The 25,968-nt window shown below is 48.9% G+C and overlaps 7 protein-coding genes across 7 annotated transcripts; 4 read left to right on the top strand and 3 right to left on the bottom strand.

The window, feature by feature from the left end:
- Nucleotides 1-1,189: 1,189 nt before the first annotated feature.
- EI90DRAFT_3135794 (uncharacterized protein) lies at nt 1,190-3,565 on the top strand (the record flags this gene model as incomplete). The annotated part of the gene is made up of 12 exons (XM_039064746.1): nt 1,190-1,256; nt 1,338-1,461; nt 1,526-1,626; nt 1,700-1,810; nt 1,869-1,891; nt 1,963-2,061; nt 2,142-2,235; nt 2,303-2,438; nt 2,491-2,662; nt 2,719-2,806; nt 2,871-2,984; nt 3,039-3,565. The coding sequence occupies 12 exons, from the start codon at nt 1,190-1,192 to the stop codon at nt 3,563-3,565; spliced, it is 1,656 nt and encodes a 551-aa protein (XP_038908713.1).
- A 116-nt stretch (nt 3,566-3,681) lies between these two features.
- EI90DRAFT_3159384 (uncharacterized protein) lies at nt 3,682-8,082 on the bottom strand (the record flags this gene model as incomplete). Its single annotated transcript, XM_039066229.1, has 6 exons — nt 6,879-8,082; nt 6,707-6,826; nt 5,327-6,653; nt 5,031-5,276; nt 4,297-4,981; nt 3,682-4,244 (listed from the first exon to the last, which is right to left on the bottom strand). The coding sequence occupies exons 1-6, from the start codon at nt 8,051-8,053 to the stop codon at nt 3,682-3,684; spliced, it is 4,116 nt and encodes a 1,371-aa protein (XP_038908712.1). The 5' UTR covers nt 8,054-8,082.
- Nucleotides 8,083-9,022: 940 nt separating this feature from the next.
- Nucleotides 9,023-10,329, top strand: EI90DRAFT_414914 (uncharacterized protein). Its single transcript, XM_039067587.1, has 2 exons — nt 9,023-9,871; nt 9,921-10,329. Exons 1-2 carry the CDS (start codon nt 9,102-9,104, stop codon nt 10,111-10,113), a joined length of 963 nt encoding a protein of 320 aa, XP_038908711.1. The 5' UTR covers nt 9,023-9,101; the 3' UTR covers nt 10,114-10,329.
- A 108-nt stretch (nt 10,330-10,437) lies between these two features.
- EI90DRAFT_2947780 (uncharacterized protein) lies at nt 10,438-12,659 on the top strand (the record flags this gene model as incomplete). The annotated part of the gene is made up of 10 exons (XM_039055358.1): nt 10,438-10,629; nt 10,694-10,925; nt 11,035-11,111; nt 11,169-11,242; nt 11,306-11,566; nt 11,615-11,913; nt 11,967-12,109; nt 12,159-12,320; nt 12,379-12,467; nt 12,527-12,659. The coding sequence occupies 10 exons, from the start codon at nt 10,438-10,440 to the stop codon at nt 12,657-12,659; spliced, it is 1,662 nt and encodes a 553-aa protein (XP_038908710.1).
- A 64-nt stretch (nt 12,660-12,723) lies between these two features.
- On the bottom strand, nt 12,724-19,472 carry EI90DRAFT_3135791 (multidrug resistance-associated ABC transporter; the record flags this gene model as incomplete). Its single annotated transcript, XM_039064745.1, has 33 exons — nt 12,724-12,906; nt 12,962-13,054; nt 13,106-13,117; nt 13,182-13,203; nt 13,252-13,280; nt 13,329-13,609; nt 13,659-13,704; nt 13,758-13,778; nt 13,834-14,183; nt 14,231-14,308; nt 14,362-14,503; nt 14,556-14,601; nt 14,652-14,781; nt 14,839-14,942; nt 15,002-15,056; nt 15,340-15,590; nt 15,642-16,012; nt 16,066-16,139; nt 16,190-16,257; nt 16,312-16,332; nt 16,388-16,544; nt 16,595-16,747; nt 16,803-17,152; nt 17,207-17,320; nt 17,350-17,416; nt 17,461-17,507; nt 17,557-17,602; nt 17,661-17,724; nt 17,782-17,869; nt 17,925-18,433; nt 18,490-18,633; nt 18,689-19,393; nt 19,452-19,472. 33 exons carry the CDS (start codon nt 19,470-19,472, stop codon nt 12,724-12,726), a joined length of 4,842 nt encoding a protein of 1,613 aa, XP_038908709.1.
- Nucleotides 19,473-20,829: 1,357 nt separating this feature from the next.
- Nucleotides 20,830-23,125, top strand: EI90DRAFT_3159381 (succinate semialdehyde dehydrogenase; the record flags this gene model as incomplete). The annotated part of the gene is made up of 13 exons (XM_039066228.1): nt 20,830-20,988; nt 21,050-21,108; nt 21,167-21,343; nt 21,403-21,490; nt 21,547-21,756; nt 21,811-21,883; nt 21,942-21,982; nt 22,042-22,104; nt 22,162-22,316; nt 22,370-22,416; nt 22,465-22,517; nt 22,577-22,790; nt 22,851-23,125. The coding sequence occupies 13 exons, from the start codon at nt 20,830-20,832 to the stop codon at nt 22,904-22,906; spliced, it is 1,395 nt and encodes a 464-aa protein (XP_038908708.1). The 3' UTR covers nt 22,907-23,125.
- Nucleotides 23,126-23,700: 575 nt separating this feature from the next.
- EI90DRAFT_3089524 (uncharacterized protein) lies at nt 23,701-25,930 on the bottom strand. Its single transcript, XM_039062301.1, has one exon. It carries the CDS (start codon nt 25,447-25,449, stop codon nt 23,974-23,976), a length of 1,476 nt encoding a protein of 491 aa, XP_038908707.1. The 5' UTR covers nt 25,450-25,930; the 3' UTR covers nt 23,701-23,973.
- Nucleotides 25,931-25,968: the final 38 nt, after the last annotated feature.

Below are 25,968 nucleotides of genomic sequence, written 5' to 3'. Positions count from 1 at the left end.
CGACTCCAAGGCTTTCTTCGATGGCGTGCTGATCACCGTCGGATTAATTCCTTCCGTTTTACTTGGACTACTATTGAACATCTTGGATGCCGTGAGCTACGGGTTCATTATTTTCCCTGCTGGGCCTATTTTCTCTGGGTTCGGGTCCCTTGGTGTATCCATGTTCTTTCTCAGGTAAAGTTTTTTCGAATTACATTCTCTCCCGAAGTCGGAAAAATTTAATTGTTCCCCCCCTCCCTTCCTCAATCCTTTCCATAGTACGGTGATATCCCAGCTGGTGTATTCTTTGGGCGGATCTTCATTTCCTGGCGCCGCCGGATCTATGATCATCGAAGTTATCCCCTTCTTCCAACTCATGACGACGGAAATAATGAGAAATCGTCGGTGAGGAAAATAGGATGCAAATTATCGCTACGACCATGGTCGCCTTCGCTCTATCTTCCATTTTGACGGGTTAACTTTCTTGCTTCTCGGTTTGCTGAGATTGGGCTCGGTGATTGGATTCTTTCCAAGGCATATCCTAGTAGGGTGAGGATTAACGAAAAGACCTTGCGCGATTTTTCATTCATTTCTTTCCTCCATCTCGCCTCCGCCTCTCATTTTGTTCTTTCCTTCTGCTCGGCCCCGATGGCTTACCTTCTTCTCTCTCGTAGGTGTATCGCGGCGTCGGCGTGTTCTGATTCAAACAGGAATCAACGTTTCGGCCGGAATGGGCGAAGAGAAGGCTGAATTTACATGGCGCTTGCTCAAGATGTATTTTATGGATTTGCACGTGTTGGTGCTTTGGGTCCCCGCGTTTGCCTCCGCCGTATTGCTTCGCGTGATAACGCACCATTATCACCATCAGCTGATTTTCCCAGCTTGTGAGTTCATCTGACTTTCTCCCCCCCCCGTGGAGTTCATTTCGGCTCGCTGTGTTCCTGACGGGTGACTTGATCGGCAATAGATTTCGTTGTGTTACCCATTGTGTTCTATATCATTGTGGCCATTGGAGGCTGGGATGTCAATCGCTTAGGGAAAGTGGGTGGATCTTCAATACTGGAGGGTCAGATGAGCCTTGGTACAGGTTTTACTCTTATTTCGGTAAAGTCCCCTACATTCCTCATTTCCCACAACTGTTACAAATTTTTTTTCTGGCTCGTGCAAAAAAGATTTTCATGAGACAAGCTGGAAAGCGATTTGGGCAACAATGCCCACCCAATTGGCCCTTTTGTTTTTCAACATTTTGCATCCGCCACTCAATGTCCCAGCTCTTGGTAAGTTGTCCGGATGATGGTTGTTTTTGTTTTTGGGGGGGTAGAGCTGAACGTGGGCGGCTTTTTTTTTTTTCTCTTAAGGGGTTTCTTTGGGAAAGGATGACGTAGATTTGAACCTCGAATTGACGGGGCATGGTGTGAGCAACCTCATTGCTGGATTCGCTGGCGTACCAAGCAATTATCTTGCGTATGTGAATACGTTATTGTGAGTTGTTTCCCCAGTTATGATGGATCTATTCGGGCCTTGGATTGATGTTCACTTGCAAAAGGTTCTATCGCGTGGGCGGTACGACGCGTTACTCTGGAATTCTTCTTACAATTGCTACTGCTGGATTGCTGTTCATCGGAACTGGGCCTATCGCTTATATCCGTACGTGTTTCTACACCGCTCTTTGGAAGTTCAGTTCATTCTGAAGGGTTCACCTGGTGCATCATGAAAACAGCGGTGATCGAAGTCGGAGCATTGATTTTCGTTTTGGGTATCGACCTCGCTGTTGAAGCGGCTTGGGAGACACGGAAAAAGGCTAGCACTTCCGAGTATATTACCATCCTCGGTAGGTCGAATTCGCAATTTCGCATGGAATATTATCGCTCTGACGCTGGGTTATTTAGGGATCATGGCCGTTATGACTGTGGTAAGTCGGAAGAAAGTTGCCTCCTGGTTTCGGCCGAAATCTTATAGACCGGGAACTTCTGATCGGAACAGTATGACTTTGTGTCCGGAGTTGTATTTGGGATCATTGTGGCGTGCATATCCTTTGTTGTTCAAAATTCACGAGGAGAGTCCATTAGGACCGCCTTCTCGGTAAGCAACGTGCTTCCTGCTCATAGGCCAAGAAGAGTCATGTTCTGACGCCACTGTGATTGTTTCAAATCCATCTCAAGGGTTCAACGGCTCTGTCGACCGTTAGAAGGCCAAGTGCGCATCGGAGATATCTTCAGGAAGTTGGGACCCAGACTTGCATCATGCGTCTTCAAGGTAACGATCAAACGTTCTAGGAAGATGATGGTTTGTTTCTGACTTTTATTCTTTGCACGTGTGTTAGGGTTCCTTTTCTTTGGTGGGTATAGTCACATGGAGCCTATCTCTTATTCTGTTTTCTCAAAGATCATCCCACTTGATCGTACAGGGACGATATCTAATGTGGAAGAAAGATGCCGGGCGTATCTCGAAGCCGCGACGTGGGAAAAAAAATCCGATTCGCTTCCTCATCATCGACCTCACCCTGGTCAGTGGGCTGGATCTTTCCGCCGCTGAGGCATTTGTTCGCTTGCATCGACTTCTCGAAGCTCGTCGCGTTCAGCTCGTCTTTTGTGGTCAGTCGACTACGTCCAATGTAGCTAAGGCACTTCGAGCTGTGAACCTCTGGCAAGGAAAAACCGAAGTGTTTGCAACTCTGAACGAAGTGAGTACTCATGACGATTTTGGCGCAGGGTCGTTGCACTCACTCCCACGTGGTAGGCACTTGAGTGGACTGAGAATGCCTATATCAAGCTATGGTTCAATTCACTGGCCCACAAACAGGAAGATGCAATAAACGTCCCTATCAGTGAGTTGCCCTTCGCCTTGCAACATCCCCTATTCACTCCGCGTCTTACAACTTCCATTCTTAGACGTTCGTAACAGACATCTCGATGTACCATCCCTCCTTAGCGAGTCTTTCACAAACTCACCGCGTCGCATACACGTCCGAGCTGCGGGATTAAGAATCATGGAAACGCCTGCTGGTCAGTCGCTTCTCTAGTTCTCGCACTGGGAATTGATCTCATACTCTCCTTCAGGTACACAAGAAGTTCCGAACCATAATGAGCAACCCTTCAGCACCATCATGAAAACATTCCCAACACATACCGACTTGGATGACGGTTTTATCTCCCGCATCACACCATATTTCAAACCTTTGATCTTCGAACCTGGCGAGGTTGTCTTCCGCCAAGGTGATATCGCAGATGGACTATATCTCATAGAATCCGGCATCCTTCGAGCTACGTACATCTTTGGCGAACACGCTGATGTTGTCGAGGAGAGTTGCGTGGCTGGTACCTTGGCGGGAGAGTTAACTGCACTTGCTGGGGAACCGAGAAATGCCACGATGGTCGCAGAGCGGCCATCTGTACTGTGGAAGATGGAAAACACAGCTCTTACTCGCCTGGAGAAAGAACATCCGGAGGACGCAAAACGGTTCACCAAGCTTGTTCTCAAAGGTGACGACTATCCTTCCTCCGTCATTTGTTTACCTCTGACGCGCTCGTCCTTTCAGCCTCAAAAATCGATCAGGACGTTTTACTTGCCAGTCTTGCTCAGTTGAAGTAGTGGTCACGCAGAGAACACGCTTGTACGCATTTTTGGACGAAGTTGTACGAGAAGTGACGAACAAAAGTAACGAAGTACACACATACACGAATACAATAAATATAGACATAGTTATCGCCTGAGTCGGAAAAGCTTTGATGTTGCTTCTTTGAACAATGACGTGGATCGATTTGAGGCTTGATTTGGTGCCAGATTGTGGTCGTCGAAAACGTTGTCTTTCATGTCGGATTGCACAGGTGGCGTGAAGTCCTCAACATCATCTCTCGAAGTCACTTCTTCAAGGATCTGACGAAAGCGCATAGCCCACCAAACGCGCTCCTCTCGCTCTTGGTTAACAGAATCCAGCCGTGTGTCCTGAAGTTGTAGTGAGGGGCTCCTTGGGAGGGGTTGACCGGATGATAAGACGGACAAAATCGTTCTTGGACGGGTATCTTTCCTTGAGCCATCCATACTGTATGCTTCTGGGAAACACAAAGAACGTAAAGTGTAGACGTAGCACCGACCGAAGGCGACATTCCATTGCTGACGAGCATCACCCAGCACAGTCGAAACGTTGTTTGGACCCACTTCCGATGAAGCTTGCAAACTGAAATACGTCCGAGTGGCGGAGGAATGGAGATGCTCGGTTGATCCAACATCCAGAGGCAGAAGATCCACAGCAATCAAGTGGCCTCCTGGAAACATATTTATAGGGGATAGAGGCACAACGATAGTAGAAGCCCTTACGCGCTTGAGTCGATAGGTCAGAAAAGCCAAGAACTCGAGCTAGTCCAATGTCTTCCAACAGATCCCATGAATCCTCAAGTGGTGAATCCATTCCATGATGCCTTGAGATTGGAGCCGTCCACTCCAGGGTCTCCGTAAGGACAACGACGTCAGTGAAGACGAAGGCGTATATCCATTTGTCCTCTTCAAAGGCTCCGTCGGCTTCTGGCTCTTCAGCTTTTGTTATCACAACCTTGATGTTTACCGAGGTATCGGGAGTGTTATCACGGTGTCGGATGTTAGACATGGAGTGGTCATAAGTGTTCTTGGGTGTACGACGCGGCGAGTGACGTTCCTTGTATTTTTTGGATCCCAAAGTAGGAGAGCCAGAGTCTGGTGACAACGGGTCTGGGCTGTATTTTCTGATGAGAGGAGTACGTAAAGGTGGAATCTCATTATTTGGATCCCCTTCTGCAGGACGTAACCTAAGAAGAGGGCCTTGCGCTATTAATCTTCGCTCTCTGCTGGCGAGCTCAAACTCCGTCGGAAGGCCATGAATCTTTGCAGCCAAGTGCTTAACTGTTGTGTATTCCGACTCCCGCAGTTTAACGGTCTGAAGAACCCTGATGACCAGTTCGGTGCTATGAAGTAATGAGAACATGCTCAAGTGATCAGGATGACGATGAGGCGTCAGACTCAGTAATTCCTGAAAATTGTTTTAAGAGAAGTTCAAACAACCGGGATCGGACGCTGACCTTGAAGCGAGAAGGATACCTGAGTAATCGCTGAACGGGCTTCTGCAATAAGACTGAAAGAGAGGCTGGGCATTCGGGGGCCATGGACTGTATCCTAATGAATTCCCCAAAATCACTGTCTGGATTAAGAGCAACGCCTTCAATCCAGTCTATACAGTCATCGAGGTGAACTAAGTAAGGCTGATAGACCTCAAGTTCTGAGACAAAAGGACGAAGTGACTCGGCAATTTGAGTGACAATAGGGAACTAGAGCAGAGATGAGAGGTACCACTGCACAATGACACATCTTACGTCACCTGGTTTTCTCTGCATCCTTGCATTGTTGAAAGTAATCTTCTGTGGAGCTGAGCGATATCATCCAGCCAGTCGAAAAGTTTTGCAATGTCTGAGTTCAGACCTGGGATCCACCGCGTATTGTGTTCGACACGAAGAGGTTGTACAAAGAGGCGAACTGCTGTTTGCAAGTCAGCGATGAAGTCCGATTCTGATCGACGCAATTCCCAGATCACTTCCTGGCGTCGCATTTCAAACACGTCATATTTAGCAAGTAGAGCAGCATAAGCATCATCAGTTAATGTCTCTCTCCACGTTTTCGGCTCAACACCACTGAGGTCATTGTGATGGCGCGTAGACGATGAATGATTCTCATCTTGTCTTGAGTCCTCCAGAGTCTTGAACAGCTCCTCGGCTGGAGCACTGATAGATGTACCAGTATCTGAAACAGAAGGTTCGTCGGTCACCAGCGAAGAGAGGTCGCTTTGGAAGCTAGAAAATGCGCTCTGGACGGCGGGCTGTTCTGGCGGAGAGTTTTTATTCCCCCGGATTTTGGGTGCGACGACATATGAGATTGGACTAGACACTGAGGGAAAATGACCAGCCGCAGGCTTCTGGGCTGAGTCATCAACTGGTGTCCAATATTGTTCCTCGGCATCATTGTCGCCAAGCCAAGACAACCGAGGATAGCCGGCGGAATGAAGAGCACTCGGGTTCGATTGAGACAGTGCGTCTGTCAAAGCCAAGAACAAAGGATTAGATAAAGGAGATGCGTCATTCGCCGAAGTGGGACCTGGTGACCGAGAGTAATCACCAACGTGAGAAAGGTCCCTAGCAAGGCGCCGTTGTTCGGGCTGTGCAGTTTGGGTAAGCGTGATCCTTTTGAGAGCAGACAATCTCTTCTTTCTATCAGTAGCAGGATGAACAGCTGTGGCTTGAGACACGCCGGGCGAGTTAAAGATACAAAAATTTTGAGCCTGAGCATTCGCATGCGGAGTACCTTGACCACAAGACGGCTGAGAATGTGTATCCTGGTGCACCGTGGTGAAGGACGGAATGATCGGCGTTGTATCGAGTTTCTCTTCATGGGGATGGGCACTCGGCGAACCAGGCACGAAATGTTCTGATACATGCAAGTCGCCTCCCGACTCATTTATTGTGTTGCGGGGCCTCGCGAGAGGACCTTGGGGAAGAGGAGCAGGTGTATCAAGCCTCCGCGCTTCAGTAAGGCTATTTGATTCGGCACGACTTTTCTTTGTGTCAACTGTCTGAGTACGACCTGAGACATACTCGTTCCCTGGAGCGAACGAGACGGCTCCTTTTTTCCTCGTTTGAGATGCGTGTTGCGGGCTAGTACACAACATAGTCAGGAACCGGAACATAAACTGGTCCGGAAGTCTCACATGCGAGATGATTTCGGGATTCCTCCAGTAGCGTCTTGATGGTCTGTGACGATATCCAAACTCACTGGAAGCGGATCTCGTTTCGACTTGTCAAAAGCAATCGTTGGGGAAATTTTGTGACTATGTCCACGTTTTAGGAAAGTTAAACAACCAGATGACTGTGATTACTGACCTGCGGAACGCAGAATGCGAAGAATGTCCAACACTTTTCGAGCGTAAGCCAGGCTTAAGTTCCCTCTTCTGAGAACGACTCCTTTCCTCATCAATCACGATCTGGGAGGTTTGACTGTCAGCATCGGAGACTTCTGATCTAAATTCCTCATTGGACGCCGGAAGGCCATTCCTCGTTTGGTCCTTAGATGCATTGATATCACTTATGGCCTTGACTTCAGGTATTTTCCTATCCAAATTCGGTTTTCGTGGGTTCGCTTCGCTTCTCCCGCCAAGATTGAAAGTTGACGCTCGCGGACGAGATGCAAACGTGACCCGAGATGAGGAGACAAAGCTTTTACTCCCCTCAGTGGGAGTGGCCCTGGGGTCAATGGGCCCCACATAAGAGTCAATACGATTCCCGGTGGGTGAAGGCGACGGAACAGAAGACGGGGGTTGGTCGAGAGCCTGCGGCCTTGGCATCATCATTGCAGCGTAGGGTGGTGTAGCCTGGTTACTCCCTTCGGCAAGCCGATATTGACCGGATATGGCAATCCTTTGGGGAGTATCGAAACGTCCCGCTCTCTTCTGGACGGCATCGCCAGTGAATGGGGAAAGAGGGACTTCTGCGACTGGTGGAGCAGCCAAACCACCATCTCTGCCTCTAACAGTAGTGCTTCCATCTTTAGATCGGGGCGACGGAAGGACATGCTGCAGTTGGGGCTGGGGGGCCATAGACTTCCGATACGGGTGTCCCGCTTCATCAGATGAGGAAATATCGTCTGCAATGTGCCTTTCTCGTCTGGGGGGAAGATTAGAGGGTGAACGGCTCCGGTAACGAGCAGAAGAGACTCTCGGAGGCTGCAAACGGGAGGATTTGTGATGCTTGTTCCCGACCGGGTTGTCACGCGGCGCAGAAATAGAGTTAAACCCCAACGATTCGGCACCCAGCTCAGACTCTTTCAAATCTTTGGCCGAAGATACTTCAAAAGAAGGAGAAACCGCACGGTATCGAGGTTGAGGTGAGCGAGGTGGCCTTAAGTTCTTGGGATCAGCAGAGCTTGGGTTTGGGAATTCCACGGCGCGAGGATATGGTGGCATGGGAGGTCGAAGCTCTGACGCGCTCTCCGAGCTGCTTTCTTCGACACGGACGTGATTGGGCGCGTTTTGCCTCGGTATGTGGCGTGTTCGCTTCATTGGAGTGCTGAGTCGGTGGTTTTGGACGCGTCAATGGGAGAACAAAACAAATATCAACAAAGCCCTGTCGGTGCTGCCTTCCACTTAGTCGCTCATTTCACTTGCATCGTCTCGAGCCCATCTCGAACCCCCCGGATGGCTCTCTTCAGGACCGCGAATGGGGCATACAAGTTCTACTTGAGTGGCCTTCACCCCGTTCTGCAAAAGGAACTACGTCAAATCATACATGTGAGAGCTCACTTCTGTTACTCTGCCAAATGTCCTCATCAGCAACGAAGGAACAAGAGGGTGAGACCGTCTCTGATCCTTTAGATGCGGATTATGTCCTCTGGGATCCTCGAGATAATGCCTCCAAACCTCAGGTAGAAGATGGAACCCCCGTTGTGGTAAATAGCTCTTGCCTCCGTTAGGTTCTCCTCTGAATACGCTCAAGTGTTTCACGTTCATTCCTGCATGTATTCAAGCCCGTGAGCTACTCGATACGACGAACCTAGATGTCTACCCCGTTTTCCTCTCCGGGAATGAAAACGCAAAAGGATATATGCGTGGCTTCATACCGCTTGAATTTTTCATACACCAGACGATCCCGCGGGGTGATGTGAGAGAATTATTAAAATTTGACATAGCGGTAAGCGATGTCCTGTCACCGATATTGATTCTCAGCTTGATGTGGATAGAAATATGGAGGTGTAGTCACTCGTGTTGACTCAGACGCCGATCTGATTCTTGTCGGCGACGAACCTGGGAATGACATCGAGCAATACTATCGACTCGCTAAAGGCGAAGTTCAGGGCATATCATGGTTCCGTGACTGTATCCGGAAAAAACGCGCAAAGCTTTCTTCATACAGAGTAACCAGGGTGCCTGGCCGACGACCAGGGCAAGAGTAAGGACAACCAATGCTTCTCAGGATAATGATAGTAGCTAATGTTTTCAAGGACTCGCCCTTTCACTCGAGAGGACATGACGAATCTAGTACGATACGCAGGTAGGAAGACCTCTCCGGCTTACAGTTAGCGTGAAACAACTTCTGTCCCGTACAGCACGAATGGCCCCCAAAAAATCGAGCCAAAGACGGCCCGGGTCACGAGCCGGATACTTGCTCTACGAGAACCTCTACAGAAACCTTGACATCTATCCGTGGGCCAAAAATCACACAGTGCAATCTTGGAACAACCATTACAAGAAGCACATGGAGTTTTATGATAGGCAAATCGACCGCTATAAAGAGAAACATGGCATCTCAAGTGGGGATGATGAATTTGAGGATCTGGACTTTCACAGCGAGGGGTCGGTTTCTCCCCAGCGTCACGAGCTTCCTAAACGTCGGCTCCCACGACGCGAATCTCCCCCTGATATTCCAGAGGGCTCTGGAAATGGCAGTAGACGCAGCAGGGCCACCTCTGAAGACGATAGCGATGGGGAATATCGGCCACGGCCAAAACCCAGGAAAATCGCCCGCACCCCTGCGATTCATCATATCTCCCACATAGCTGGGATCAGTGGTTCGTCTGCGGAAGAAAGGTCAGACAGCGCCCAGTCACTTAGGCGGCCTACAGTGCGAGAGCTGCGCCCGGGGCGGAATTTAAGTGCCCATTCGGCGGACTCCCCCCGAGGCGAAGTTCCACGATCTGAGAGTCATTCTCGTGATGCAGACGAGTCAAATAGCAGCGAGAGCGGATTCGGCCGTATCAGAGAAGGGGATCCAGAAAATCAGGCGGAGTGGGCCAAGCGGCCGCGCAAACTTCAGGAAAGTCCAGACGGTGATGGAAACAGTGCTGCTGCTAACGAGTCGACACAAGAGGTAGAAGAAGACCTGTAAGCCTACCCGTTTTGCTGGTTACCCACCATCTCAAACTCTTGACAGCCGAGGAGGGGAGGAAGAATCGAGCGCGGAGGTTGAGCCTCCTCCCAAGAACAGTACGAATATACTTAGTTCACATGTCACACGGACCCGACATGCACGGCGCGCGGGATTGATTTCTCCACCTAGAAGGGTCACGCGTTCCGGGGCCCGTGTCCAAGCTGGACGCCGAGTTACCCGGCAGAGGGGACGTTGACGACTTCCATTCTGTGTCACTTTACTCCTACACCTCGTTTTTATACGGCAGTAGCTTAGCGTATGTGGAGACAATTCGATTACACGCCCAGACTTGTGCGCTACCGGCCAATATTAAATGGGAACAGGATTGTGGTTGGATACCAGTCGCACAACCAACGAAAAAAGTGTTTGTGTAAGGAATGATGGGAACAATCCGATATGAACTATTACATAGTATTAGTATTAGGCGACCACAATGCGAGTCTTATTTAATCTCGTACCTCTGTCAAATTGCAAGCTTTGAGTTCAGTTTACATAGGCTTGATCTTCGCGACCCGATTCGATGGTCTCCTCTCTGCTTGCGGACGCGTTATCAGATCCATCATCAGTCCTCCAGGATCTCTATCAGAAGAACCGAGAAGCAAACAACTTCCCTCGTGTGGTGGTACACCACTTTGCGTCGGTCTTCGCTTCTGATGCGGACATCCAACAAGTACGCATTCAGAACCTGTTTATCTGCACTTGTTCAGGAAATGTCGATCGTATAGATTCCCAATCTAACCACGGCCAAAGGTTGCCTCGATAGCCTTCTATCCGAGAAAAGGCCTCTAGTACGTTTTCGTGCTATGGTGCAATCGACTGGAACAGAAGTATATTGCAAAGAGCTCCCTGCCCGGCAGCTCGGTGGCTGGGGACTTGCAGAAGAATGTGGAGACCGAGTGGATGACGATCCAACTTCACACGCCTATGAGCATTTCCTCGATGATCGGACGACCCTTTGGGCAGTATCTGTTCCTGGTGAATCGGCCTGGGCATCCGGTACAGCGGTCAGTTGCCTACAGGCTTGCGTTAGTCTCATTCTGATGACGATTAGGTTGGATCAGAAGAAGGTCCGCCCATGACGTCTCCCTTTCCTCCGCTTGTCTCATCTCCCGCATAGAAACGCTGAGTCAAACAAGTGCTCAATCCAAGAAGAATCCTTTTCCTTCCCAAGCACACCTTGGAGTCAACGTCAAAGTAAGCCGTCATCTGGCTGACTGAAGGTGCAGTGCTGAACCTCCTTCTCCCATCCAGCTTTATGGATCGGAGGCAGAATCCTTAAAACTGACTGATGTTGTGACGTTTGTTGGCATCCTTGTAAACGCACCGTGAGCCTAAAAACTTCCCTCATCCCGCCGCATCTTATCATGTCTTCCTGCGATCCCAAAAAGGATACTCAATGTTAACGAAGAAGAGATTGAGGTGCCGACTTTGCATACCGTGTTTCACCGTTCTCCGGATGAGAGCAGACTGCCCTTCAAATTCCCTATGGATATGCTTGTGTTGGGCGCCCCAAATGACATAATTCAAAATCTCACACTGGGCCCACTCCATGCTCTACGTTCCGAACTTATCGCCTGGATTGCCGCGGAGGGCCTTGGCGGAGACACCACCGTCGCCGAGTGGATCTTGATGGCGTGCATAAGTCGTGTGTGAGCCAAAACGCTCCCCTTCTTTCTCCATAAACTAATGTTCTTTAGACAATCTCGAGAACCACCCATACTTCCCCTTTCCTTGACTATCTCCTCTTTTCCTGCCCCGCCCCCTATTCCGAACACCTCACCTACAAGGGTGATTCTCGAGCCAACGATCAAGCACGTTCTACAGCTGTTGCTTCCTGCCCTAGTCCATTTGCCCCTCTCTATCTCCTTCATGAACGAATCCCGCTTCCAACCACAAAGCGTGGACGAGGAGTTGCTTAGTGGGTGTCTCCAGCTTCCCGCTGGGACTGTGGTCCTTGTTTCGGACAGCGCTGTCTCTGAAGGGACGCTTCACGAGAGTAGGTTTACGACTTGAGGCTTAAAAACTAGATCATGATCGTTCGCTCCCCAGCCGGAGTGCGAAATGTGGCAGCACTCAAACAATGCGTCAGGAATCAGACGCTGGATTATATTTTCCCTTATAGTTCGTTCCCTTTCCAAACGGATTTGGAGTTCATAGCTCTAGCACAGGGACGAACATCACCTTTCGTCGAGGTATGAGAATCCAGCGTTATGGGTGACTGGATCTCACATTGTTCGACAGACCGATGTTTACGTGCCATTGAGACCTGGGGAGGGCGTTTCGGTGCTGTATAAAGACGCTGCGCAGGTACAGAAACCACCAGCGGAGAAATTGAAACACTTTAGGGATTTGCTCGGAGGCGCCAAGCAAGGCAAAGTCCAAATCAGTGAAGAGATATCGCAAGTAAGGGTTTTGGTCAGCCAATACTGAACCGAAGCCAAGTATTAACGCTATCATCCAGTTCATTCAGCAAGACTATGTTCGGGGGCGTCAATCATCCCCTTCTCCTGTCACGTCCGATGATCTCATACTTCGGATGTCATTGGCAAGGTGTGCATGCATCTTACGGCCCTATCGTTATTGGACCACTTATTTTGACGTTGTTTCAGGTTGATGTCTCTATCCTTTCATTCCCCAGAACTTACCAAGGACATTTGGGCGATCACGAAAAAACTGGACGATTCAAGGAAGGAATTACTGAGAGCAACGGCGCCGGGGGTTGATCAAAGAGGACCAATCTGAAGTACGAGCTTCATCGTGTGACGCGTTCACCGTCTATAATTCGTTAATCTAGCATAAATGGACATCACTGAGTGTGAGTGTGCGCCGCAGCCAGGGCTGATCCTTTAAGCTGCGCAAAGTCTCCAGATTTGAGACACATTCGTTGGAAGACGCCCCCTTCTTTGCAGATGAGATTTGCTGGAGTGTCCATTTCCACTATTTTCCCTTGATCGAGTACTATTAATCGATCATAATCAATGACCGTACGCTGGGTAGAAGCAAAGTCAGAATCACGGTGCGTTAGCCAACGTTAAGTTATTCACCAATCGGTGCGCAATCGTGATCAATAAGCTTGACTTGAACTCATCTCGTATAGTGTTTTGAATTTTTGCGTCTGTCTCGAAATCAATGGAACTCTTCCTTCGTAGTTAGCACGGAAAGAACTGATGGCCGAACTAACCACTAACCGTTGCCTCATCCTAAATTTGGAGAAATAGGTTTGGATAAGAGCGAAGCGTGCAGTCACACAAAAACGCTACGAACCATTATGACAATCGCGTTTTGTCTGGACAAAAATTATTCCTGAATGGCGATTACTCAATGAGGCACTCACCTCAGCAAAGCACGGGCCATCGCGATGAGCTGGAAACAATCAGCTTTTGCAAGGCATTAAGGCCTGATGCAACGTACCTGTCGTTGACCTTGGCTAAAGTTCAACCCTCCTGCTGCCACTTGTGTGTCCAGATTGATGTCGATTTTGGGCTCCATGTTTTCAGGAAGGGTGGCGACTACCTGCACGGGAGGTGGAATAGGGATGGACCCTGTCTCTGGATGCGGCTGGTCCTCAGGCTCCAGGGCAGCGGGGGAAGACGCTCGGGTAGATGCTCTAGTTGATCTTCGCGAATTGTACTGACTCGGAGTGATGAGCTGAACACGGAATAACGAATCGAGAAGCTCGTCATCAGAATGTTCTAAGGTACTGTCAGAAATCACCCAGCGGCGAGAAACCACGAAATGAACCTTCGAATGGATCCAAGTTCTCTCTGATAGTACCACTGAAAAGTGTCTTAACGGAACTCAGTCCCAGTCGCGAAACCCATGACGATAAACTGTACACACCGCATCCTGCGGTATCAACGTCTAGAAATATGGGACTTGAAATGACTACTTGCTGTCAAGGCTGGCTATGACTCACCACTCGAGACCGAAGGTCTTGTACTCCGATAGTGACAATGTCAATGCCATCGATAATAATGCTGCCCTCGGAAGGGTCAACAAAACGGAGAAATGACAACGCAAGGGTCGATTTTCCAGATCCGGTCCTCCCCACCAATCCTATTCTCTCTCCGCTGCGTAGCGAAAATGTAACGCCTCTTATCACCGGATCCAACTCCTTGGCATATTTAATAACGAGGTCATTCACATGCACTATATACTCTGACGAGTTTGATGGCCAATAGGCAGGAGGTCGGTTTGATTCGATGATGGCGGGGGGCTCCTGGGCCAGATTCAAATACTCAACAACACGCTCAACGGCGTTAGTGTCTACAATAGATATGTGAAAATGAAGTGGTAATAATGATGGTGCTCACCCATTTCCAGCTGAGTGATGAACCGACATGTCCAGTACACTGAGGATGTGAACGCCATGGCGCTCGTAATGCAAAGACCTGGGCATGAAACTTAAAATGAAGATGGGTGCTTAAGCCGAGTCGCAACTGACCGGCTGTGCCTGGATCAACGCCCAAGGATATTGCTACAATAGTTGTAAGCAGGATACTGGTTGCAGATAGGAAATCAAAATGGAGCAGTAGGAACCGGTTGGCCATCCAAAATTGGAACCACATTTTAGTCGTCGCATCCACCTATGGCTCAAGTTAACGCTCCTTCAACTCGAAAGAAAGCGAAGATTTGTACTTTGGTGTGAAGGGTGTTGAAGAAACGCTGTTCCGCTGAATATGCACTATGAACTGGGTGAGAACCGTTAGGCGGTGAACTGGACAGAAGACATACCGAACTGTCACAATTCCATCCAATAGTTCACCGAAGGATGCAAAGATGGGGCTGCGAGAATTGCTTTCCATACGCCTCAAATCCCTTCCTGTTCGCACATAAGCAACAGAGTACCGGTAGTAGAAATATCCTGAAAACCAATGTCAGTTTCCAACTTGTTTCTTGGTCCAAGGTCAGGCACACGAACCCATGACGCAAGCAGCGGGCAAAAATAGTGGGAGGACTATTGTAACCGTAAGCATGGCGGCGATGAAAGCAGCAATCCACGATGTTGTACCGCGTAGAGACGCGCTAACGTAATGTGCGGTTAGTAAGCTGCTGCTGCTGAGAGACAGAAAGGGTAGTCAGACCTAATCGAGGAGTCGATCGTAATGATATCAGAGCCAAAACGGTTGAGAATCCTCCCTGGGGAGAAAAATGTAAGATCACAATAGGAAAATGTTTCCTTTCAGATATACCTATCGGCGTTGTATCAAACCTATTTGACAACGAGTAGTTAGCACCTCCCGACCTCTTAGGTTGGTAAATCGCTTCACCATCTCATTGGCGAACGAACAACGGAAACAAGAAGCCTGTTAAAAAGTCGCCTAGTGAAATCTTGTGAATAAAAAAACCCCACCCCAGACGAAACATTCGCCCAACCTCGATGCAGTGAATGCTCCGTAATATTGCACGATGGTGTTCATACAGGTGACCAGAGCGCCACCCAGAGCGATGGCTCCATATATCAGGACATAAAACAGCGGGTGAGTGTACGGCGATGGCAACGCTTCCGCGCTGATCGTAGTCCCATTGGCGTATGGTAAACCGATTGCCATCTTTGGTTCGAAATGAATAACCGAGGAATAACTGGAGAAGTATGTTGACACAAGGGAACTGTGCTCGTGAGATTCGTAGGCAATACCCCATTGCCTTATCCACAGCTTTTCTCCCAAAACACTGAAGGGGATCGTCAGAGAGCTAATGGTTGGTTGAAACGGTAGCAATTACTCTATCTGATAGAGCACGATGCCAGCGACCACGCAAGGCAGAACCCAGTACCCACACGCGGTCAGGTATGTTTTATACACAGACCATTTGACGCTTCCTTTCGCCCTTTCCTCGTCTTTGACGAGCTTCCGCGCCGATCTACTGTTGCCATTCGCTTCCGGAGAACCTTCCACGACCGGATCGGATTCTTCAGGAATGTGAGCGATCTGTGGCGAGACCTCAACCTGAGTCACTGCATCCTGCTTAACCGCATCCAGTTTGCCTTTGGAACGTAAATCATCTATCTCTCCTTGGAGAGCGATACGTCCGTCCAGCATGCGAACCAGGTAGTGTGCTCCTCCGAGCACCAAATCTAGTTGGTGAGTGACAAGCTAAGAATCCATGTCAGCGCCCAGCAGAATGGTCGAAAATACAGTGTCTTCACAATAACGGTTCTGTTTCTCATCAGGGGTCCCTGGAATAACTTATCCCATAAAACATTTGCAGTGTGACTGTCAACTATAGCCGACACTCAGTCTCCTTCGCGTCAAACAAGCGCTTCAGCTCACCAGCAGCAAATACATCGTCAAGGAGCACAAACTTGGAATAGCTGTATGCTGCACGAGCCAGTGCAACTCTGTCATGGAAATTTCAGAAAAAGTCAAGGGTAACCATCAATAGCCACAATAACCTTGCTTTTTGGCCACCAGACCTTAAGTCGCGTTTCGTCAGCGGCACGAATAGAATGATTCCGCAAGGATACGCACAATGTTACACCACGAGCACCGACCTCCGTCGCATCTCCGTCTTCAAATATAGCAAGATCTGGCGATAAGGCGCAGCACTCGAGCACTTCGTTATAACGTTCGCTATCGTATTTTGCACCAAACAAGATATTTTCCCTTATCGACATATATTGAAGCCCTATCACAACGTCAGTACCTGCCGGTCACATTCGATGAAATAAAGCCTACAGGGAGTCTGAGCACAATAACTAATGGAATTAGTGAGACCGAACTCGTCCACGCTGGAAGGATCCTTGGGGAGTAAGCGCTGCCCTTCAGGAAGCATAGTCATTTCACCGAGCAAGGCAAATAGAAGTGCACTCTTTCCCGACGCCGTAGGACCTTATGAAGGCTGCATTCAGGCATCGGAGCTGGATGGATCTCCTGGCGGACGCACCTGTAATCACTGACAGCACACCGTTAGGGAACTCCACGGATATGTCACGCAATTCGAAAACCGAATCCTCGGGTGCATGTGTAACTTTAGATGCATCCACTGCGGTGTCTGTCCGAGGTGACGTCAGAGACAGGGTGGAGTGAGACGCGCCTTTAGCCCATTGAAACGATGCACTCCGAATCCCGATGCTTGAAGGTTGCGACGAAGTACGGACGACTTCTCGCTTCAAAGATGAGACTTCCGGGTCAACCTCCTCCTCGTTCAGGAACTCTTCGATACGCTTGAGGGAAACAGATGCTTGGAGCAGTTGAACGACGAAGTTAGGGATGACGTTCAAAGGGATACGGAGCCTTGTGCGAGAAGGTCAAAGCTACCAGCAAACGGAGCTGCATCTAGAAACGTACATGTTGAATATGGCGATGGCAGTGAACGCGGTTGGGACAGTGAGTTCCCTTTGGAGAATCACAGTGTAAGTCAAGAATGTGACAATGGACACGGATATTGGCGCAACGCTCCAACTTCATTTTCCATCAGGGTGAGTACAAACGAGACAGGTGCAGAGTCACCCACAGCAGTGAGAACAGGATAGTATTTGTCCGTTCTTATATTGTTCACTATCATTGAATATGTCTCCGGTATCAGCGACAGGCATTCGCACCTTTAGCCAATATCTTCAATTCTTTCTTCCGTGCATCTTGAGATCGTCTGATTAGACGTCAGCGGCTTGAGCAGATAAATTCACGGAAGAACGAACCCCAGAAAATTCTCCTCCCATGCGAAGAATTTGATAAATTTTATTGCTTAGCGAGCAAACATTAGTGGCGACTTGTTTCGAAGGAGCGACGCCCGAGAACTTACAACTTATGAACTCGTTTAAAACTCCCATACGTTTGTCCCGAGCGGCCGACAAAGATTTGTTTATCTTTGTATTAAAATCGGGTCATCATGGTGAATGCAAAACCTGCTTTTTAGTACGTACCTTCACTGCCCTCCGTGACAAATAAGCGTTCAGAGGGGCCGTCAAGATCAATACGAGGAAGCCAGAGAATGCTGCCCAACCCAAAATGCTACGAGAGCTTGTGTTAATACGGAAGTTCCAGCAGAGGAAACGTAGAGACGTACTTGAAGAGGAAGGTGCCGGCAATGATGATCTCTACTGGTGCCCCGTAAAAGAAATATGCTGATGAAACGAATATTGCCACTCGGTTCGCATCACCGCTCATGAGGTTGACGACTTTTCCGATGTCTGCGCTGCTCGTGTCATCCGTTGGTTTGTTCTTCAATTGACTTCTGGATGAGAAAAAAGACCCCTTCTTATTATGCCCTTTGACTTCTTCGTCATCTTTCCTTTTCTTAAAAGTCCCAGATACGTCACGCCTCTTGAGCGCTTTATCGTATACAGATGCCATGAGCTCCGATCGCAATCTGGTGGCAGCCCGACGACCAAAGTAAAGGTGTTGAGCATCAGCCTGGGCTTTGCAGACCAAGCAAACAAAGGAGAGGATTGCGTAAATATAACCCTTGGAACGCGCCTCCGGGGTGGGACTCTCGAAGGTCTTGAGGATCTCGTTGAGAAAGAATGGTGAAGCGTATTGGAGAAACACAGACGCCTCAGTAAGTACGAAGTCGACCTGCGCAATGCGTGGATTAGACATCTCTTACTATGCGGGGGAACAACTGAACTTACGAACAAATCGCGCCTATTGGCCACGAACAGTCGTCGTAAGAGCGATTTATTTTGGAGTGTATTGAACTTCATGAAGAGAGGTTTAGATTGCGAGGTGACGCTCATGTCTGGGACGTCTTCTTCGTTCAGTGTTCGTACTAGGCCCTGAGCCGTGGGGTTAGCGGAAAAAAATTAATGAACAACACCACGAGACACGAACCTCGTGCATAAGAGGCTGCATCCAAGAGAAGGAAATCCAACCCCAAAGCGTAGTATAATCTTCAGGATGCTTTCCTTCTATTTTCCCGGAAGTGACGTTCGCCGAAGGTATATCCAGTGGAGTTCCCAGGACAATGACAAGAACCACCAGGGAGGCGAGCCATTTACTGACCAAAAGCGCGAATAACAAAATATTGCGCATTTCTGTTCCCATTGCGATTTTCCCGTATATTAGGGCTGCGATATCAACAGTGGATATTGTCAAGTGGAAACCAATAAGGACAAATAGGTCGAATGGGGTGGTGACGATGGGCCGAATTAGAGGCCGCAAAAGGACGTAAACCCAGGAAAGTGCCACGAAGAAAGGGAATATCAAAGCTCCCCAATGAGATTCCACCAATGCAGCAACTGCATACGCCCCATATATGATCCAAATAATGGCCTCCGTTAAGCCGATGGAAACAATGAGGCCCGTTTTCCAGTTCGAAATCCGGGATGGTTCGTCTCTGAGTTCTGTAGTATCAGATGCGCGATCGAAGAGAAGAGTATCTTCCGCCTCTCGCTTGGTAATGAACGCAGAACAATGTTTAGTGATTGGGGAGAAAACCCGGTGAACAGCCGGCTGAGAGCCTAAGACGAAACTGATAACAAGGAAAAACGGAACAAAACCACCTAGTATCAAGCGAAGGAGTGCATACGGCTCCTCCTAAAATTGAAGCACATGTTAACTCTGTTATCATTATACAGCACACCGTGAAGAGTACCCATGCATGCCAACCTCCCATTGAGCAGCGAAGTTTGAAGCGGTTAAGAGCCAATTACCGTAGTATATTCCGCGCGCCGAGTCCAGGAATAACCCTTCTGGGAAAGAATTATAAGCGTTCTGACGCTGAAGGTGCGGGTTCGAGCACACCAAGTTTGCAGGCGAATGCACGCGTTTAATGAAGCGTGGGAACACTGCGTAGTTTTGGGTTACCGATCTGGGGTGAACATGATTATGAATGGCCAACCACAGCGCAAATTATTTGTCGACCATAAGGTGATGTGTCGGCATGCTGCTGCTCTACTGATGTTCAAAGCAGGACTTAACATGTCCTACGGATCCAATTATCACACTGACTGACGTCACAAAAGCACCACGAAATGCGCTGCTTCCTAGCGGAACTCTTAGCTTAGTAACGATCGATCGTTCACATTCCTAAGTTCCTCCGAGAGTTAGTGATTGCCCATCCCCAAGTCGAATCGAATCCTGAACGCCCATTTGTGTATCACCGGTACCTACCGCTGACAATCTTCTTGGCGCCAACATAAGCAGTGACGACCACGTTGCCTGAAAAATACAGCCCAGTTACCTGGGCCAAGTCGCCGTATTTAGCTTCTGTGGTTGTATGCATGCGCTGGTGCGACGTTCCTCGCTGATATGAATATTTCGCCCAGACCGGCCGGGTTCCTGGGCCTTGCTGGGACGACGAACATCCGATATTTCCAGATTAGAGACTCGCTGGCGACTGTAGGAAGTACATTGCCGACGTGATGCTGCGGATTCACGATGTCAATGACACACCGAGAATTAGAGGAATGTCAATCAGGAATACACCCGAACGCCCGAACGTTAAAAGTACAGCATGATATGACTGATAAGTCAGCCACAAACGATTCGCTTCATTAGTACGTTCTAAATCCCCAAAACAAAAAAAAACGGGAATACAAGCAAGGATGCGCGCACGGGAAATCGGGGGAGTGGATGTCCTCGAACAAATCTCTCGGATTGTGGCGAAGATCTGATGTGGATCAGCAGAATTGGTAGAAAATTAGGCGGGGAATGGAGGCCTGGCCCCAAATCTCGGCACGTAGGCGTCTGGAGTGGTTCTTCGGGAGTGAAACCCATAGGATCCAGTTCGCATGATGTTCTCGGAACACAATGAATATCTTAGACGTACACCCTCCAGGTTCCCACATATCTATCAACTGCTCCGTAGGATCGTGCTTGAATTCTGAAGGTAGCAAAATTACTTATCCGGAAAAAGTTCGCCTCATTCTTGATGAACCATCGGGTGTTATGGAACAGCGACAAGCAACGGCCTTGAAGTTGGAATGTGCGGACTCCGGGGCCTGCCGTTTACTTCAACATCATCATTCGGAATGCCGCAGACAACTATCACACCTCACGACCAATCTCGCTATGTGACCAGGGAGTTGACCACAGATTACGATTCGGTATTGAACAAAGCGTCAACGGCGCAGAGGTCGTGGGCTAAAGTGCCGATCGAGAAGAGAATCGAGATCGCAAACCGTTTCGTTGTGCGTTCCTTCGGGTTGATGTGCCCGCAGCGAATCATTCTCAACCAGGTCACGCCTGAAGGAGGAGTTTGAGAAGCTCTCCGAACAAATTATTCCAGAGTTGACGTTGCAAATGGGCAGGTGAATATATTTGAATACCGCCACAGCAGCTTCATAATAAGTACATCTCATCCGTTAGGCCTGTCTCGCAGAACGCGGGGGAGATACGAGGGACCCTTGATAGGTCCAAATTTATGATCTCCATCGCCTCATCGTCTCTTTCGGATGTTGAATTGAAGGATTCAGACAAGCCAGGTTTCCGGCGTTTTATTAGACGAGAACCTTTGGGCGTAGTCTTTGTGATCTCACCCTGGAAGTAAGCAATTTATTGATGTTGCATCACTTATTAACGCATAATGTTACTTTGTTCTGCAGCTATCCTTACCTTACAATGATTAATTCCGTGCTTCCGGCCCTTATAGCTGGAAACGCCGTAATTTTGAAGCCGTCTCCGCAGACACCGGTAAGGAGAATCCAATCGCATAGTAATGATTCCCTGAACGCTGTCCGCATGCATAGCTAACGGCAGAAAGACTTGCCTCGGCATTTTATACAGCCGGCCTTCCACCCGAGACTCTTCAAGTAGTTCATCTGACCCCTCAGGGCGTAGAGGCCGTTACCAAGCACCCCAAAGTGGATTTCGTCAGCTTCACCGGAAGTGTCCAGAATGGGAGAGTTGTTAGTCGAGCAGCTGCCGCAAGCGATAATTTTCCTGGAGTCGCGCTAGAGGCAAATACGTGATCATTTTTTCTAGCCTGTACACAGCTGACGTCATTGACATAGCTCGGAGGCAAGGATCCTGCATATGTAATGGGTAATGCGGATTTCGATTATACCGTTGCAGAATTAGTGGATGGTCAGTACATTCTGCATGCAGCCTGTGAGCATCCGGAGCTGACGACGAATCGTGAAAGGCGCCTTCTTCAATTCCGGACAAAGTTGTTGTGCCGTCGAGGTATGTGACTCCCGAGATAATGATGTCTGGTGCTGCTCATCGGACACCTCTGGTCATAGAGGATATATGTCCATGAGTCGCTATTTGACAAATTCGTCAGAGCATATGTCGAGCTTGTGAAGGTCGGTCACTTGCGTGACCACGGTTTCGACCCGCTCTAACTTGACACCTTCAAACAGAAATACGGGCTTGGTAACCCAACTGAGAAGGATACGAATCTTGGACCAGTGGTCTCTCTGGCTAGTGCCGAAAAAATTCGCAAGCAGGTTTCGGACGCGATTGGCGCTGGGGCTAAGGCTTTGATACCGGAGCAGCTATTCCCCTGTGCGAGAGAGTAAGTAGAAGAAATCGATTAAAGCGTGTTGCCTCCTTCTGACCCCGCAAAAGAGGGACAACGTATGTTGCTCCACAGGTGCTTATTGATGTGACCCATTGTTAGTCTTTCTTCGTCGCGTCGAGTTGTTGCTAATAGAGTGTCCCAGCCATGGATGTCATGAAAGAGGAAACTTTTGGTCCTGTCGTTGGGATCATGAAAGTAGGCATCCGCCAGTATTCTGCTAAATTCTTCGACCTTACATTTGGTGGATGCAACAGGTTTCATCCGACGAGGAAGCCATAAAATTAATGAACGACTCGCCTTACGGCCTCACAGCGTCTATATGGACCTCTTCGCAGGATGATTTCCTCGAGCTGGTTGACAAGGTCGAGGCAGGGACGGTATACCAGAACCGCTGTGACTATCTCGACCCAGCTCTTAGTTGGACTGGAGTTAAATGGAGTGGAAGAGGCATCAGCTTGAGCAAATTCGGTAAGTTGCTCCATGAAGAGACTGCGCCACCTTGATTTCGAATGACTGTGGTGATGCTAGGATATGACCAATTGACGAGGGTGAAGAGCGTTCACATCAAGTATAAAACATCATGAACACTATGAGGGCATTGTACTATGCACGTAGATAACCGTTCGAATAGTCAACAATAAGATTAGGCCAACTCTACTACCATGTATGACTCGGAAGTCATCTTCGTCGAGGAAAACATGTTGTGAGACAAGGTTAAGCCGGCCTGGAACGACGACGGAATCGCCGCCCTAGTTAGAGTTGTGGGGAATGCGGGAGCTTGAGCGTCCGAAGCAAGGAATTAGAAAAAATCGAACAGCACATATTTTCTCTCTCACAGTAGGAAAACCTCCAGATTTGGGCTACCTACCAGCAGAGAGAAGAACGTCCAGGCCAATGGCTCTAGCCTGCAAGGGGGGTGGAACAGAAAGTCGCTGTCGTATTTGAACATTCCTCGAGCAAGGAGAGGCGCCCCGGGAGCTGGCACTTTGGTTTCACACAGGACAAAGGGAAAGCAACGAAATCGAAATCAGGGATGCGATTAAACACACTTTAAATGCATCCCTGAATCTGATGATGTTAGCGCTTGTTAGTGACAAGGATACTGAAGTCTGGGGATGATTCCTGGGCTCCAGCGGAAACAAAATGACATGAATAAACGTAGAATTCAAACTAAAGGGGCGCAATGGCCAAAGATCAAGCGTTTGGGGTGTCGGGAGGCAGAAGTAGGGTCGTTAAACATACAGGCAGTTGAAAGTGAACATAAAAGCTGACAATAGAGGAAGAACAATCAGAAACACACAGGTATGAAAAACGAGTTTTGGGGGATGGCCTCTGTGGGAGGATGTTTGGGTTACGTTGGGTATAAAAGCAGAGGGAGGACAATAGGAGATCGGAGAAACAGTACAAGCATGGAAAGCGGATAGAGTTGAAAGAAGCACACTGAAAATGCGAAGTGACAGTAGAATCCACCACATTGACACATAAAAAGATGACGTTTGGACGGGGGGAGTTCGTCCTGGGAAGGAGCAAACGGAACGAGGTGAGCACGGAGGCCTGAGATACAAAGAGATGGAGTGAAAGACTGGCAGAAATGGATAATGGAAGTATGAAAGTGGCAAAAGCGACCAAGAGCATTACCTTACGATGTTGCTTAGGTATCGGCTCGGTATCTGTTGCCAACAGAGAGGCCATCAACTTCAAAACCTTCCAGGTCCTGAGAGTAGGTCCCTGTGTCCTCGGCTTGTGCGGACATAGTTTGGGGAGCCGTGGAATCGACGGCCATGCTTAGGCCCATCTGCAGGTCCTCCAATGCTTTGAGGTTCGCGCTGCACGCATCAGACCTGGATTGAATCGTCTTGTGAAGGATCATGATCTTGTTGGTCAACGCTTCCTTCTCCGCATCCGATTCCGCAGAATCCCGCTCACGAATTAGGAGACTTATCTCCTCACGAACCCCTGAAATCTCCATCTGACCTCCAATCGCACACACCATCGCAGCCACCGCTGTGTTGACTGCAGCGATCGCATGTGTTTGTGTGTGGGCGACCACGGACAAGGTATTCACAATGTCCAGTATTTGTTCCATCTGCTCCGCAAGGCAGAGTATAACACGATACGCACTCGCAACCATAATCAGGGCCTGTAGAAGATGCTCGGCAAGCTGGTCATAGGCCCTAGACATCTTGTAGGCAGGGCCATTCACCGTGGCGACAGTAGACCGGGGAACAAAGAAGCCCTTCTCATTGAGGTGGTAGAGGAGTTTCGGGGGTGAAATATCGGCACCAAATGAGGCAAGGTATTCGGTAAAGAACAAAGGATTATTGGTGATTTCAGAGATGGTGTCCCAATCTTTGACGTAGAAAACTAAAACGTTATTCCCCAGCTCCAAAGTACTTGCCAGATAATGATTAGGAAATCTGGCCTGCACAATGCCAGCCAGTTGTTGAGCAAAGTTTTCAGTATAGCGGGCGAGTCCGACAACCGCTCCAGCATATGGCCAGAATGGCTGGACACAAGCTTTAGCCTTCACTCTGTAAGTTTTCCTCCCAACAGTTAGGCCAGTGTCCACCAAAAGAGCAACATCGGCTTCGGAATGTAGGAGCGCAGAGGTAAAAGCACCGTGGAGGCTTACATAGTGCACTCCGATATCGATCGCTTCGATTGCATGCATAACCCGGTCCTCCCACTCCTTTGGGTTACCATAATCGGAATCATACTTAAGTGTGATGACCCTGCGATTATCCAAACCAAACATAGGACTCCATACGACCGGGAAACCCATCTCTTCAAGCGGCTTAATCCATTTCTTTAATGAACGGGCCTGCTTGACTGATTCTGGCATAGAGGCATCAAGACGCAAATAGGCGTAATCAACAGGCTTTCCTCTGGTAGACGAACGAGAGACCGCAACCTTGATGAAATTGGCGTATCGTGTTTGCAGATCAGCCACTACTTTCCTAAGGTGGGCCTCGGCGGACTCCGGAGAAACGGCGGGAAGGTTGCGAACAAGTAATTCACAACATTGGAGAAGAGGGGTAGAAAGGGTCTGTTGGCTTTGAATCGGGCTTGGCTGGATAGCTACTGCATCTAATCCCGGCAAAACGAACTCATCGTTATCCTCGCTCATACCGATTGTTCGGAGCCGAACTCTGTTTTCAGGAGACAACGAGTAGAGCAGGTAGAGGAGGAGGTATGATGTGAAAGGGAAGCAAGAGAGTCTGAAAGGAGCGCGAAAAAGGTAGGTTAGGATGACCACAATCCAGAGAAAACTATAGCCAGCGGATTATGGATGGTGTGGAAGAGGATAAAACCTGAAACAGGTTGTGTGAGTATTAATCGCCCAGGTTAGTACGATTTAGCTAGCAATAATGGTGGAAGTAGAGGTGGTGGAGGTGGTGAAGTGGTGGTGAGTGAATACTTGCACATGATAAGTCATTTGATACCATGGAGCTGATGACGTGTTTAGCCCAGGGACAATGCGAGCTACCGGGGCCACAGGGACCTCCTCCCTTGCCCATTTTCGCAGTGGGGACCCAGACGAGGGAGACTGACAAGCGCCTCCTTCCACATATGGCTCTAGTAGTGTGAGACAATCAAACCGCTACGTGTATGGCTGACGGTCACGGGACTTCCACTGAATCCTGAA

The sequence above is a fragment of the Cantharellus anzutake genome, assembly GCF_015039405.1.
Source record: "Cantharellus anzutake strain C23 chromosome Unknown EI90scaffold_144, whole genome shotgun sequence".
Classification (NCBI taxonomy): domain Eukaryota; kingdom Fungi; phylum Basidiomycota; class Agaricomycetes; order Cantharellales; family Hydnaceae; genus Cantharellus; species Cantharellus anzutake.
Note: the sequence above shows the minus strand (reverse complement) of the source record. Positions and strands in the feature narration are given on the sequence as shown.

Coding starts and splice junctions, on each gene's coding strand:
- EI90DRAFT_414914 (XM_039067587.1), top strand. CDS start 9,102: ATGGCCCCCAAAAAATCGAGCCAAAGACGGCCCGGGTCACGAGCCGGA. Junction 9,872..9,920: donor CAAGAGGTAGAAGAAGACCT/GTAAGCCTACCC, acceptor AACTCTTGACAG/CCGAGGAGGGGAGGAAGAAT.
- EI90DRAFT_3089524 (XM_039062301.1), bottom strand. CDS start 25,449: ATGAGCGAGGATAACGATGAGTTCGTTTTGCCGGGATTAGATGCAGTA.